Source organism: Helianthus annuus, chromosome 13, assembly GCF_002127325.2.
Source record: "Helianthus annuus cultivar XRQ/B chromosome 13, HanXRQr2.0-SUNRISE, whole genome shotgun sequence".
In the NCBI taxonomy this organism is placed as follows: Eukaryota; Viridiplantae; Streptophyta; class Magnoliopsida; order Asterales; family Asteraceae; genus Helianthus; species Helianthus annuus.
In genome coordinates, this window is record NC_035445.2 from 129462818 (window position 1) to 129478249 (window position 15432).

Consider the following 15432-nt stretch of genomic DNA (forward strand, 5'->3'; position numbering starts at 1 on the left):
TGAGAAAGAAACCTCCTATGCTTGTCTACACGATTCAAAACAATCGTCTCCTTCGCACAACAAACCAATCAGATTCACAACAGTATGCAAAAAGGTTATCATGTCGTTTACAGCAAATATGACCTGTTGACCTACCATATGATCAAGATTACATACACCCCATACTTTCCCCCACATAACGTCCAACACTACAGGCAATCGTGTCAGATTTTGAAACAAAAAAGCCAGATTGCACAAGCTAAAGCATGAACAACCTACAATTTTATCTTCTCCTACTGTCCCGGTCTCTGTCTCTACGTTTATCTCTATCATGGTCTCTTTCAGTTTGTGGCTCATAAGCTCTACCCTTCTCCCGCTCTCTACTTGATGATTTCCTCTGTGGGCTTTCACTGTCACGATGACTTCTTGGGCGCTTTCTAGAAGATTCACGTGAATCCTCTCTTTTCTCCCTTCTCTCTGTGGACGATGTCCCTGTTTTCATATATAAATTACAATAAATGTATACAAAGACGACAAAATTCCGAATCCCAAAACAGGAGAAAAGTTTAATAACTCACTTTTGTGTGATGCGTCTTCACCACCATCCATTAAGCCATATTTATACTGCAACTGCTTCTGATGTGCCACCACTTTCTTTTCAATTTCTTCTTTCTTTATTCCTCGCTCTTCAAGGGATTCACGATATTCTATCAAAGCCACCTCAATCTGCCTCAACTTGTGTCTACATGTACAACAATTAAACCATCATTTAATTACAGGTGTTAATTTGAAAAAAAAAAGGAAAAAACACAACAGAGTATACATCTAGTAAAAGCTTGAATAATTTCAAACTGGCGGGATATCCTTTTCTTTTCTAAAAATAACAAGAGTAAAATGCCATTTTCGTCTGTGAGGTTTGGTCACATCGGATTCAAAAGGTTTAAAGTCTTGCACTTTTCATCCGCCTTGTTAACTTCATCCATTTTTCTCCATTAAGTCGGGGGTATTTCCGTCTTTTTTGTTAACTTAAAAGGCAATTCAGTCTTTTTCAGGGGTATTCGGTCTTTTTACATAGAGTGAAAAAGACCGAATTGCCCTTTAAGTTGACAGAAAAAGACAGAAATACCCGACTTAACGGAGAAAAACGGATAGAGTTAACGAGGTGGATGAAAATTGCAAGATTTTAAGCCTTTTGGATCCAGATGTGGAAAAACAAACTTTTGGACGAAAGTCGCAAAACTAGCCAAACCTCAGGGACGAAAATGGCATTTTACTCAAATAACAAATATGTTCAATAACAGTATACCTCTTCTCTTCATTGAGCCCGCTATCAGAACTTGTGAGAATGCTCGAATGATCTGTCACCTCAGCGTTACCTTCACCACCACCAGCATTCTCGCTTCCAGAAGACGAATAACCCAACGCAAGATCTTTAGTACTTTTTTGTTCATCATCACTTTCATCATCTTCTCGGGCCCACTTAGAGGCAGGCAATACCGAATCCGATTTGACTTTATTAGAAATAACTTTTAACTCAGGTTGCGGGATCGGAATCTTTGACGGTAAAGATGCAGACTCTACTCTCTCCACGTGGTGATGCCTTCCCGAAAATCCCACAGGCCCGGTATCGACATTACTCTCTCTCGGATTATTGTATTTCAAACTGTCATTGAGCTCATAACCCCTCTGTTTTTCCGACTCTTCGAGATGGAGCAACCGTGCGACCATCGTTTCTCTGCCGCCAACTAAAGATAATCCATTATGGCGGCACCGCCTTTCCAGCTCAGCGAGAGGGAGACCCATCAACTCTTTCGTGGCTGCGCTCTTGCCGATTGCCAATGCTGCATCGGGATTGGTCTTTCCGACATCTTCAGTGTTGTCATAGTTAGACTTGTCTTCGGTTTCTGATGAAATGGAGTGGAAGGATACAACTCCAGAGTTACCGGACCTGAGAAATGTTGAGCGTAACCCGTTTACGTATGCATCCGAAAATAAGAACCAGTCAGCCCATACTTGAAGAACTTTCAGAACCCGTTCCTGGCGGAAAAGAGAACGTTAGACTTGAAAAATGGTCAAAGCCTGTTCAGTCCGGCCATTTTTAGTAGGGAGTGTACGATCTAGGCCGGGTTGTATGAATCTACATACACTTTCGGCCCATAATTATATATAATTAAGATGTTAATCATGATTAAAAATATATATATCTAAAACCTTAAATTTAATGATACCGAAGGTTGTAAGCGTTAAAATAGACTTATGGAGACTTTCAGAGTAAAATGTCATTTTCGTCCCTGAGGTTTGGCCAGTTTTGCGACTTTCGTTCACATGTTTGTTTTTTCGCATCTGGATCCAAAAGGTTTTAAATCTTTGCCATTTTCATCCGGCTCAATAACTCCATCCATTTTTCTCGGTTAAGTTAGGGTTATTTTCGTCTTTTTTGTTAACTTAGAAAGCAATTGGTTCTTTTTCAGGGGTATTCTGTCTTTTTACATAAATTGAAAAAGCCCGAACTGCCCTTTAAGTTAGCGAAAAAGACAGAAATACCCCTGATTTTAATGGGAAAATGGATGGAGTTAAGAAGCCGAATGAAGATGGCAAGATTTTAAACCTTTTGGATCCAAATGCAGAAAAACAAACCTTTGGACGAAAGTTGCAAAACCAACCAAACCTCAAGGACGAAAATGGCATTTTACTCGGGACTTTCATCATATTCAACCCATTTAACTTGACTATTTTGTTTTGACTTTTGACTCATTTGAAATTAACATAACCCAAATCGACCCATTAATAAGTGGATAAAAACTGCTACATGTACCATATATACTTTACCTTTAGGGCCTCAGCGGTGATTCTGCCTGTGATACTCCGATATAAATCATTAAAGCTTTCAAGTATATCAGGCAGATTTGCTTCGAATTTGGTGCGGTAAGCAGACGCATTCTTTACAGGAGCACTACTATTGTGAAGAATGTCCGAGACAAGCATGAGCCTTGCAACTTTAGTAGGTATTGGTGTTTCTTTAAGAGTCAAAGACTCGGTCAAAACTTCAACTATCTGTAAGTGATAGAGCTGCTTCAGCAACAAATGAACACTAAAACATATCATAAGTTTATAAGTTATAAACTTATAATGCAATGATACCTCTCCAGCAGCATCAGCATTATCTAATGCGAAACCCATTGCTTCCTTGATTTGGATTCTTTCTAATGTCAAGGCACGAAGCATGTCTTCAAACTCATCTCTTTGTGCATCAGTTAGCGTGCGCTCAGCCTCCACACGCTGCACAAGAAGCGTAGCAAGAAAAGGTTAGTGAATAACTTCACCGCATCTAGCTGGTATACGTTGAGGTGACAAAATGGGAAGTTGGGCAATGGTCAAAATAGTTCGGGTAAATACATGAAATTATCTATGAATTTGGTCAGGTTGACCCGAAGATATTCGTCCAAAATTTGAAGTCAGTTTATATATTTGTTACCAATATATGGATTTAATATTCCAACAATAATTTAATGATTAGAATAAAAATGACTTACGAGGTTTCTTCAATTAAAATACACCCGTCACGGGTAAAACACCGGTAAATACCGGTACCAGTACCGAACCGGTATATTCGGTACCGGTACCGGTACCGATTTTTCCCGTTTTTTGGTACTGGTACTTTCGGTGCCGAACGGGTACCGTGCTCATCCCTACGTGTGATCTATTTTTTAATAGCCTTTTTTACCAGTTTCACATATTAATGATAAAATTCAACCTAAATTGACCCATTTATAGGTAAATTGGTTGAAACTAGCGGGTTACCACCCGCGCTTCGTGGCGGGTTCGAAAAATAGATAAAGAAGCAAATCACGACGGAACATTTTACGTAACAATAAAAAACCCACGTCACAACGGTATATTCGAAAGTCACAAAAAAAGTTATCAATCCAGTCTTTTACGGTATCAACACTCGTTATAACCATAAAAACGAATACCTGCGACGGGTTCAGAACGTGAAATCGTGAATAAAATAACCAACTTACGACGGTACATACAAAATTTTAAAAAACATTACATTGAGAAAAAAATAAAAGAAAACGACAATAATAAGTAAAAGGAAAAAAAAACAAAAAGTTTCTAAATAGTAACTGCAATCAAGTATAAAGGGGAAAACTAAAGTTGAAGGTCAAATAGTAATTATATTATAATAAAGTGCAAGGGTTGAAAATTAAAAAACAAAACTTCATTAAACTTAAGGGGCTAATCATGTTATTACTAAAGTTGAAAGACCGTACAGTAAACTTATTTAAAAATCAGGAGGTTTAATTGAAAATTCTGATAAAAGACAAAAACAAAAAAACACTATAACTTATGTTTTAGTATATATTATAATTATAATAGCCACCTCAAGAAAAACAGAAACAAAAATGTACCCTGCTTCTTCCAGCAGCAAAGGTGGCCCCAGTCTCCTCATTCTCTGGGCTCTTAGCCATTGGCAAAGCAGGTGGGACCCATCTAGACAATTAAAAGGTATTAGTGGCTATAATTAAATTATAAATCTATGCAAAAATACAAAAACAAAGACTGTACATAGGTGGCATGATTTGCAATTTAAGTATCAAGAGATGTTTCATGCATTCATTACCGTCCACTACCGGTTATCATGATAAAAGGTTCAGTTCGCCACCTCTGCAAAGTATCACCCTGCATTTGAGAGACAAAAGAATTCTTTCATTCAACATAATATCTCAAACTCCGGAAACTAATGAAAATAAAAGCTCAAACCTCTCGTACGTGTCATGTCCCTTTTTTACACCTCCCCAAAAACTGTGCAGTTAATATCGGTGAAATATCGCTGCTGATATATCACTTATCGGTCCCCATGTAAAATATTGGTGTCATATCGGTCAGAATATGGGTACCGATATTATCGGCAACATGGACCAATATTTGACCGATATATCACCGACTTTTCCGATATCAGTACCTTTCTTCTTAGTTCTACCATTTCTCTATCTTCTTATTGCTGCTATTAGTGTTTTAAGTCTTAATTGTTAAATGTTGTGTTTTAAGTCTTAATCAGTTCCTACTTTCTACAATTGTTAGTGTTTTTGCAAGTTGCAAAAGGTTAATTTGTTAATGGAGGAGAGTATACTGAATTGTTAGTGTTAAATTGCTAGATATATATAAATTTTGCATGATACTAAATTACCGATATCCCACCGCGATAACCGATATCTCAAACATCAGTCCTTGACCGATATCCGATTTTTTACGCATTAACTGCTTAGCCCAAAATGAGTGTTGTTTGTTGTTATATATATACAAGTTAATTCCATCTATGTATTCTTTATCAAGAGTGGTTACTTCTATATAAAACGATTACATTTGGGAGAAAGACGATATTCAGGCATGATTTACGTTATCATGGTTCATGGTATATAAGTTAGTTTGATGTGCGATATTCTTGTCATGAAAAAGAAAACATGCTTCAAAATTCAAATACCTGAAAGGATGCGCCAATTTATGTACCTGAGCAAAAGAATACAGCCTCCAAACATAGTAGGTATGCTCCTTAGATCCGAGTTCAAACAAGAAACTAAAAAGAGGGTTTCCACGAACCCTTTCCATTATAGCTTGCTCAAAAGCACAGCCACCATCAAGAACATAAAGAGCCATTGTATCAATCACTTTGCGAAGACGGACATCATCAAGCAGAACAACAGTTATATCCGGCACATTGGGAGTAAGAACCTAAGCACCCAAGGTTAATATATTACAAAATATTTGTTTTTAACAAACACATAGAGCTGCAAACGAACTGAACTTTCAGCGAACAGTTCATGAACCGTTCGGCGGGAAGTTCATTCATTTATTCGTGAACGTTCGGTAACGTGCTAACTTGTTCATTTATGTTTGTCCGTTTATGTTCGATAGTTAACTAAGGTTTTTATTTTTCATATTTAACTTTTGATATTCTTTTATTTTTTATTTATTTTATTATATTCACCCAAACAAATTAACAATAACTTTTATTTGAGGTAACTGAGACAACTAAACCCTATTTCAGTAATCCCATGTCCATTAGTATATTTGGGTGGATCTACTTAATGTCTATGATGAAAGATACCAATTTATTCTAATTTCTAAATTTAAAATATGTTAGTTTGTGTTCTTTTCGGTTCATGAACACTTGTTTGTGTTCATGAACGTTCGTTTGTGTTCGTATCCATTCATGAACGCTTGTTTGTGTTCGATTGTGTTTGTGGACGTTCATTTGTGTTCGTGTGTGTTCATGAACGTTTGTTTGCGTTCTTTTGTGTTTGGTACCTAAAATTGACGAATGAACACAAACGAACACGAACACACTCAATTCCTTAATGAACGAACACAAACAGAAAATCTTGTTCCGTAAGTGTTCATGAACTGTTCAAGAACACGTGTATTTTCTTAACAAACGAACACGAACAAGGCCTTGTTCGCGTTCGTTTGGTCCGTATGCAGCCCTACAAACACAAGGTAACATAGAAGGTTAACCTACCAGCTCAGAGTTCTGGCTTGGAACAGAAGTAACTGGAGGACCTGATGGACCAGATAGGATCACAGTGGCACCCTGCAAGGACAAAAAAAACTCATAACACCCATGCTAGTCATTACAGTTTTTGATCATTATCTCATTGAATCAAATATACCAGTGGTTATGCTAAAACAAGGCTTTTACAAATATAAACATGTAACGTACCTCCTTACTCCTGATAGCCATTTGTCCTGGAGGCGGAGCGGGGAGCGATTGAGAAGGAAGGGAAACGGATTTACCCCACCCAATATTCAATTCGTAATCATAAACAACAACCCCTGCAAAGTTAAGTAACTTTTAATCATACTTACGCTAAAACACGTGTGATTTAAAATTTAAATGATTCAACTATGTTTCTACGACTGTGTTTTATATTAATCTTTCTGTAGCTTTCTGCGTATGTAATATGAGATGCGTCGGTTGTCCTTGCTTTCACAAGTTGTCTCAATTTTATCTTAGTAATGAATTGTAGTTCAGAAACTTTTTCTTAAAAGCAGAGGTGAGCATTTCTGACACGACACGAACCTAACGCGAAATTCATGGGTTTGGGTTTAGTCTAGATGGGTTTGGGTTAGTTTCAGGTTGAACCCATGAACCCATTTAGCTAAACGGATCGGGTTGACTCGTTTAACCAATTTATATTACATTATACTTGTTTACAATATGTTTTATGTCATAAATTAAATTGAGTGTGTAATTTATGCCATAATTATAACTTAAAAAGAAAAATTGAGATAAGATTTTATAATTAAATGTAATTGTATTATATACATTTGTGTTTTTTGTGGTAAAATTTAATTTTAATATATTACTTTGTGGAAAAAAATAAAAAATTTCAGGTTGAAAGGGTCGCGTTCAGGTCAACCCACGAATATTCAGGTTCATAATGACACGATTGTTCGGGTCGTGTTCAGGTTCCACTTAAATTTTCGGGTCCGGGTCGGGTTGAACCCGTGAACAAGACCCGTTTAGCACCCCTAGTCAGTTGTCCTTGCTTCCACAAGTTTTCTCAATTTTATCTTAGTACGTTAGCTTTGCTATTGGTGGGATTTACTGAGTATGATGATGATGAATGAATTGTAGTTCAGAAACTGTTAGTTAAAAGGACTTAACCTTGCATTTCATCTTTTGCAGCTTGTCCATCAGCACGGTTCATAAAAGCCACAAAACCGCAGTTCTTTTGGCGCTTGCGCTCCTCTTCTGTCCTTGGCCACATTATCTTCACACTAGCAATGGGTCCAAATCTTCCAAACGTTCGCAGGAGAAAATTTTCATCTACCTGGAATATGTTGAACATAGAAAAAGAAAGTCAGCTTGCATTCGATCCAATTGAAGCACTGTATTAGCATCACGGTCTGACCTGAGGCGCAAGATTCCCAACATAAAGATTGGTTGTCTGAGGATCTCCATCATCAAAGAAACCAAGTTTCCCAGTTGGATCAAATTCATCTGGCAACTCATCAAACCGACTAGATAGCTGAAACGGTAGATACAACAAATACGTGATTTAGAAGTTATCAAGAATTGCCTGTGTAATTAAAAAAATGTTTATATTGAGACCAGTCACATGGATCGCGTTCCGGTGCGCGGAACAAAAACTGGTACGCGGTTCGTGCATTTCTAAAATCCAGTACTAGGGGGGTAGGTTCATTAAGAACGCCAATTCGATACATGGTACGGTGTACCATATAGTCAGGTACACCGTATCATATACAACTAATTTTACATTTTTTTATGTAAAAATTTACAAGTTTAGGGAATAAATGTAACTAGTGAAAGATAGAGTAGTTAAATAGTAAAATTACGTAAACTAATTTAAACCTACAAAACAACAACAATCATACCCAGTAAATCCCCCAAATAGCAAGCTAATGGTAGGGTCTGGGGAGGGTGGGATGTAGGCAAACCTTACCTCCATCCCTAGGGACAGAGAGGCCGCTTCCAGATAGACCCCCGGCACTAGTAACAAGACATAGACATGACCAAATAACAGACCTAAGGTTGTGGATAGGCAAAATAGTAAGGTAGAAACATACAGAGAAGTCAAAAGATCACAAATAGACATAGCTGCAGAAAGATAATCACATGCAAATAGGAACTCTAAGCCCCAACAAAACAATCAAATTAGGACCCCCCCCCCCCCAATCCCTCCCTCTCCCCCTCCCCCTCCCCCTCTCCCCTCTCCCCTCTCCCCTCTCCCCCCTCCCTATTCCCTCCCCCTCCCCCTCCCCCTCCCCCCCAAAAGTCCTTAACCTAAAAAGGCTAATTCTTCGTAACTTCTGCCACCGACAACCATAAACGATGTTTCAATTCATTGCGTCAAAGTCCAATTTCAAGGTGTTTATTTCCGTACACATATCGGATTGTTCTGAAACAATGAATTAATCAATTGGGTACGTGATTAGGGTCGAATTTGTTGAAAATCAGATATGCCCTGATTTCTCCGATCTGGATTGTAAACCCATGGCGTTCAGGCCGCTTTTCCACCCGATTCCGGTACGTGCGATCTGATTTGCGAAACACGGGGGTGGGGCGAATCCTGTGACTATGACCGGGACATTTATAACTTTTTGGGACAAACATTTATATCGGGCAAATTGGAAAGTTTGACTTGCCATGTACTTTAATAAAAACTCCATGACTATCAAAGACCTAAAATATGCATTAATAAGATCATATCTTACATTTGCAGTAGCACTACGCCCGTCTTGCCATTGTTCACGTTCCTGCATTCGTTTTTCTCTCATTTCCTGTTCGTGTTTTAATTCCTCCATAAAAAAGTCTATATTCCTAGCCTTCCCTTTGGCTTTCTCCTTTGGCCTCTCTTCATCTTTCTGTCAGTAGCAGAATTTTGTTAAAAAACGGATATAAAAGAGTCAAACCCACAATTATAAAATGACCAACAAGGTAACAGCATAGAAATATCTCAACAGTTCACTAACCTGCCTCTCATGTTCTTTACCCTTGGTTGCCATAGGAGGGGGTATGAAAGAAGGAACATACCTGCAGAGAGAATATATATATATTGATGCATAATCTTCAATACATTATTTGCATGTTCTAGACTCATGCTTAGATTCAAAAAGCGTGAAGCAATAGTGTTCCTAGAGCTAATGCGAAGGCACACTTCTTTTGTAAAAGACTTTAAATTGTTTATAAACACCACAGTTCTCATACATAACACGCCATATACATTAATTAAAATTAATTAACTAAAACATTAACATGTGTAGGGTATCTATCAAGTTTAGATCAAAATTCATGCGATAGAAAGTATAAAGAACATACAAATTAGAAGCAAAGACATTCAGAGTTAATTTAACAAAAAAAATAATATAGGGTCAAGGATGAAAAATGTAACTTATTAAAAAAATTAAAATATATATACGTGTGTGTGTTCTATACTTCAAACACACATAACCCATAGTTGTCAAAGGCGTAAGGAGCACTCAAGGCGCAAAGGGTGAGCCTTGGGCCTTAATGCAAGGCGCTTAAAAAGCGAGGGCTTTTTTAGGCAAGTCGTTTAGTATAAAAATACATTTTTTAAGGATTTTAGACATGTTTTAGGCTTCTTTAGGGCTAGTTTAAGTTGTTTTAGGTTGTTTCCAGGCTTGTTTAGGGTTCTTATAATTGTTTCAAACATGTTCAAACGATTTTTGACCGGAATTTTGTTGGAATTTGGCCTGAAAATGCGCCTGAGGGCCTGAAAGTGGGACTTTTGAAACGAAGCGAGAAGGCTGGGCTGGGCCTGAAAAGTGGGCCTAGGCGCGCGTCTGGGTGAGCCTTAACAGCATAGACATAACCCTTACCAATCAGCAAGTCTGACCTTTATTTAAGTTTCTATACATCAATATTGCTTTAGAACATTAAACTTTTTATCTATTATGTTTCCACTAGTAAAGATAAATTGTTGATTAGATATGTAGACAGCTCGACTATAATAATGCTCGTACTTGGATACACTAGCATCTTGCAGCCTGAAACAGCATACACATTAAGCTCGTCCTAACTTATGAAAAAACAGGTACCACAAAATGGGTCACTTGGTTAGGTGTTGTAATCATAAACTGACTCGTTATCACCAACGTCTATCAACAGCAATTAACACAAACCCTCATTATAAAATATTTATGTAGCATGCTTTGACCAAAAGTCAAAACTATAACATTGTAACGTTAATCCAAAACCACAAGAGCAGATACATTCTAGGGTTTGACCAAAACAAAACGAATCCCAAAAGCAATCAAGAAGTTTCAGAAACCACGTAAAGGTAGAAAGAAATAGATCCCAAAACTAATGGATTTTTTTAAGTGGACTATACAAAAAGATCTTACGCAAGGCTTTAACGGTACTTAGAGAACTTGCTCTTCACTAAGTATGATCTGCTATTGCAACTAAACCATTATAACCAGATTAATCCAAAACAACACATTTGCCAACGGGTTGTTTTTAGCTACTAGAAAGCTCAACACTCAGCTACTTCTATAACAGTAAAAGCATACAGCCTTCATACTCTTGTACTGGTTACTAAATCTTAATGTATGATTGTTAGATACAATGAAGATACGAGACTGCCCGGTACAATCAAGCACAAGCCTATAGTGGCTATACAAGCCTATACAAGTCACTAGGTGTGTGTGTGTGTGTATTTGTATATATTTCTTAAGTTAGTTGCTTACTACTTGGACTTTTCTGTTGAAGATTTATTACATAAAGAAGCGTTAAATCAAATTCAAGCCATGAGTTACATGTAACAAGCTCCCTAGCTCATTAAAGTTACCAGCCTAAACAAGATAAGTAGAGTTTAATGACATCATCACCTCATAGCTTCTATAGTAAAAGTACCTACTAATAAGAGACATATAACATAGTTAATCAAAAGCACTTGTTTACCTACTCCCCTTCTTTGAACCGGATACTTCTTTGGAATTTCCACCTGCGATTCGTGAACGCATAAAAAGGCCCGTTTGTTTATTAATGTGTCCATTGAAAATAAATCATTCATTTATCCCTATAAGTGCAACAGAGTAATGAAAGAGCAAAGACAAAAAATGCATGCAAGGTCTTATAACAGGAGCTAACCTGTATCAGGTTTCACTTTTTCATCGTTAACCGTTCCTCCTCGAACAAAAGTTTTTAACCCGGCAGTATCTCCTTGAAATGACTCCAGAAACTCAGCATACAAACGAGCTGTTTCATCCTCCGCCCTCTATAAATATAAATAAAGCATATAATGAGTTCCCTATGTGCACATATAATGTATATATGTGTGGGCGCTTAGAAGTGAAATTGCACTAATTTTAATGCTATTTTACTAATTTCGTGAAAATAATGTTAAAAGCGACGGACGGTTAGTTATGCATCATGTAGTGGCGTTGATAGCCAAAAGACAAGGGGGTACATGCATCAATTGGTCTTTGTACCGATTGCCAAGTGTTATGTGCCTTTTGTCCAAGGCTTGATGCAAAACTACTATCGAGCCGAGGCCCGGGGGTCTCACTGGAAACAGCCTCTCTATTCCATATGGTAGAGGCAAGGTCGTCCGCATCTTACCCTCCTAAAACCCTACCTTAGCTTTGCTATTAGTGGGATTTACTGAGTATGAAGATGATGATAATGATGATGATGAATGAGTTCCCTCAATATTTTATTAAAGATGCAAGATTATCGACCTTAATAGACTTCCACAAAAAATTTACCTTTTTCTTTGCCTCTTCTTCTTCGCGGTGCTTTTGAAAAGGTGTCTTCTTCCGCGTAATTGAAAAGGAACTCATCGTTCCGTCAAAAAACCTTTATCTGTCAGCCAAAAATGTATCAAGAATCAAAATCCACTTTAACTTGAAACATAAAAATAATTTGCAGAAAATTCTATAGATATGACATGAATTTAACTATCACTACTACACGTCGTCGACACTTATCTTTTGTTTCAATCAGTTAAAAACATTTATCATAGCACATTAACAATTACACTCTCCATGACTGCAGAAAGCCACAATAACACAGAACAATATCACTTTCACAAGCAACAAATTCATGCCCCCTGCCCTAAACTCAAACATTCCAATACAACAAATTCATCCAACGGTTATCACAAAATCAAAATGCTTGAACCACCAAACACTACAAACGTAAAACAATCACAGTTGTAAAACAATCACAGTTATTCATGAACCTAACAACTTGCATCTCTAAGTGAAACATCGAACTCGAAGCCACTATTTCACACCAACGCTCGTATATTCTTCAAAATGCTACTATATAAACAACCGTATTACGTAAAATTGCAATATATACGTACATCGCAAAGTCCGTATGTTATATGAATGATAACCATAACCCTAATTACTAACATGTAAAGTTTCAATTACGCCTCTTTAACCCAAAAACATTGATCATTACAAATTAACAACTACATTCCCCATGCCTAAAAAAACAAAATAACACTTTCACAAGCAACAACTTCATATCCCCTGCCCTAAAATCAAACATTCCAATGAAACATCGAACTCGAAGCCATTATTTCACACAAACGCTCGTAAATTCATCGTAATGCTACTACATAAACAAATTTGTTACATAAATTTGCAATATATACATGAATTACAAAGTGCGTGTGATTAACCCTAATTTTTGACGTGTGAAGTTTCAATTAGACGTTTTTAACCTAAATCGGGAATCGAATAGACGATTATAGTAGGAGGAAGAGGATAGAGGTTACCGTGATCTTCAATCAGTGACGAAAACTGGTGGTGGAAACGGTGGCCGGCGGTGGTGGATGTTTTTTGGTCAGCTGAGAAGTGGACTTGTAAAAGCCCAGGTGATCGAGGCTATATTGGGCCTTCTTGGTTGAATATGGGTTCGGTGATAAAAGTTTTTATCGAGTATTTACCCTTTTTTTCTATTTTTTTTTTTTTTTTTTTTTTGGGGTGTTGGGGGGAGAGGCGTTGACTTTCATTAAAAACACTAGTAAGGTGCTAGGCAAGACGACGACAAACAAATACATTATAGCGGGCATTTGATTGATGTATAACTACCAAGTTTAGTGAACTGTGTGTGTAACTACTATATGGGTGGGTGTCGTTCAATTCGCAAGTATGCAACTGTTAGAGGTTTAATTCTTTTTGATTCATTTGCTTTGTTAGAGGTTGTTAGAGGTTTAATTCTTTGTGATTTGTTCGCTTTGTTAGAGGTTTAATTCTTTGCGATTTACTTTTGGCTTAACTCTATATTAGTGTCTAAATAATCGTGTGTTCGGATTTTTATTTTTAAAATAGCGTATGATTGATATTTTCTTATTCGTGTGTTTGTTATTGTTTAGCTGAGATATGTAAGGCTCATGACATAGATAGATCACACTAATGCTACGAATAAGAAAACTAACTGACGTACTATACAATATATCACAAGCGGATTAATAAATTGACAAAAATGGGCATTGCGTTGTAAATTGTCAGTGTCGTCGCATCGCACGGGTTTTCTATTTCCCGAATGTTTTATGTTGGCATGTATATTAATGTCCTAGCTACACATTAATTGATCCACGAATTTCATTGACACTATGCATAAATTATCAAATGATTTAAAGTTTCATTTATGTCAAACAAAGCACCTGAACTCACCGACATTATAGTTGACAAATTTTCTAACATGTATTTCAAGAAAGTAAGAGCATTTGCATTGGCATTTTGGGTGGGATAAAGCTTTGGGACCATTAGGTCCTAGGTTCGATTCTCACAAAGGGGGGTTTTCCGAGATTTATTGGGTTTCCTCCTGAATTGGTATATAGACATTATAGCCTAGTGAAGATGGATATGATCGGGTGGTTCTGCTGGTGGCACGATGATACTCTAGTAGTCCGTCAATGATCCTAATTTGCCGTTCAAAAAAAAAAAAAAAAAAAAAGAAGTCAAAGAACAAACGATACATGGAAGACGCCAACATTTGAAAGGGTTTGCCACATATATTCCGCATTCGTGCGATATATATGTGTCAAATCCTTGTTTTATAAAAACTATATTTGTCAAATGTTATTTTGTGAACATTAAGTGTTTGGGATATGTTGTGAACAAAACACTTACGTCTTGTGTTGTCATTTAAGTAATATATATATATATATATAATCTTGGCATCGTGGTTTATTTTAATCATATCGAATTTTTACACTATGGAATGCTATGAGAACCTTTCACAATCACAGCTATGCGCTTCCGCTACGAGTAGGGTGTGACATCATGCTTGATTCCAGCTTGCAGACATTGGGAAATCTTAATTTACCTTCACATCACGAGTCAATGGGTCAAATATAATATTAGCTAAAAATAAAATGACCCAAATATGTCAAATAGATTGAAAGCCACCTAAAGTGTGTCAAACATATTGAAAGCGTCCTAAAGTGTGTTAAACAGATTGAAAGTCAAGGTTTTCCCTCGTGTCTTGGGAAACCATCAATCATAAATCTATCCGTTGCGCTGGCCTTGCAAAGTGGGCCTAGGAGCGAGCCTAGTGGGCACTGACAACAAAGGTTATAAGTAGCTAAAACTGAAATGAGACAGATAGGTTAAACAAGTCAAAGCCATCTAATTTATTTAAGAAAGATTTGTATTAATATTTATACTATAGTTCTTATTTGTATTGGTAGAATAAATGGCAAAAGATAGTTAACCAACATTGGTCAAATATTTATTTACTAATTACTATGCAACTGACTCTAAATTGTAATATCTAACTAATCTAGTAAACAAATTAGTTAATCGAGTTATCGAGTTTGAGTATACATCCTTGTATGCTTCATTTATGTTAACCTGACCCGTTTGTTGACTGACCAGCTTTGACGGAGTTTTGTCCGGCATTGACTCGCCTCAAAGTTGTCCTGTGTGGTTGTGTTAGATTCCACT

The 15432-nt window shown here is 37.0% G+C and overlaps 1 protein-coding gene across 2 annotated transcripts; it reads right to left on the reverse strand.

Moving 5' to 3' along the window:
• On the reverse strand, positions 1-13394 carry LOC110899320 (protein RRC1). 2 transcript variants are annotated; one of them, XM_022146205.2, is made up of 18 exons: positions 13257-13394; positions 12235-12331; positions 11618-11744; positions 11429-11471; positions 9478-9538; positions 9220-9369; positions 7896-8012; positions 7649-7814; positions 6701-6813; positions 6500-6571; positions 5491-5712; positions 4604-4662; positions 4392-4473; positions 3121-3258; positions 2809-3033; positions 1286-2016; positions 558-721; positions 1-471 (listed from the first exon to the last, which is right to left on the reverse strand). In XM_022146205.2, the coding sequence occupies exons 2-18, from the start codon at positions 12307-12309 to the stop codon at positions 263-265; spliced, it is 2754 nt and encodes a 917-aa protein (XP_022001897.1). In that variant the 5' UTR covers positions 12310-12331; positions 13257-13394; the 3' UTR covers positions 1-262. The 2 variants fall into 2 exon arrangements, with proteins under 2 accessions (XP_022001897.1, XP_035838389.1); XM_035982496.1 differs by lacking the exon at positions 11429-11471 and having other exon boundaries at positions 13257-13381.
• Between the last annotated feature and the right edge of the window lie 2038 nt (positions 13395-15432).

What these genes read in the sequence shown, in the direction of transcription:
- LOC110899320 (XM_022146205.2), bottom strand. Translation starts at nt 12,309, where the DNA reads ATGAGTTCCTTTTCAATTACGCGGAAGAAGACACCTTTTCAAAAGCAC. An exon ending in GGTTCAAAGAAGGGGAGTAG is followed by an intron (nt 9,539 to 11,428) that starts GTAAACAAGTGC and finishes TTCTCTCTGCAG; the next exon opens with GTATGTTCCTTCTTTCATAC. An exon ending in GTAAAGAACATGAGAGGCAG is followed by an intron (nt 9,370 to 9,477) that starts GTTAGTGAACTG and finishes TGCTACTGACAG; the next exon opens with AAAGATGAAGAGAGGCCAAA.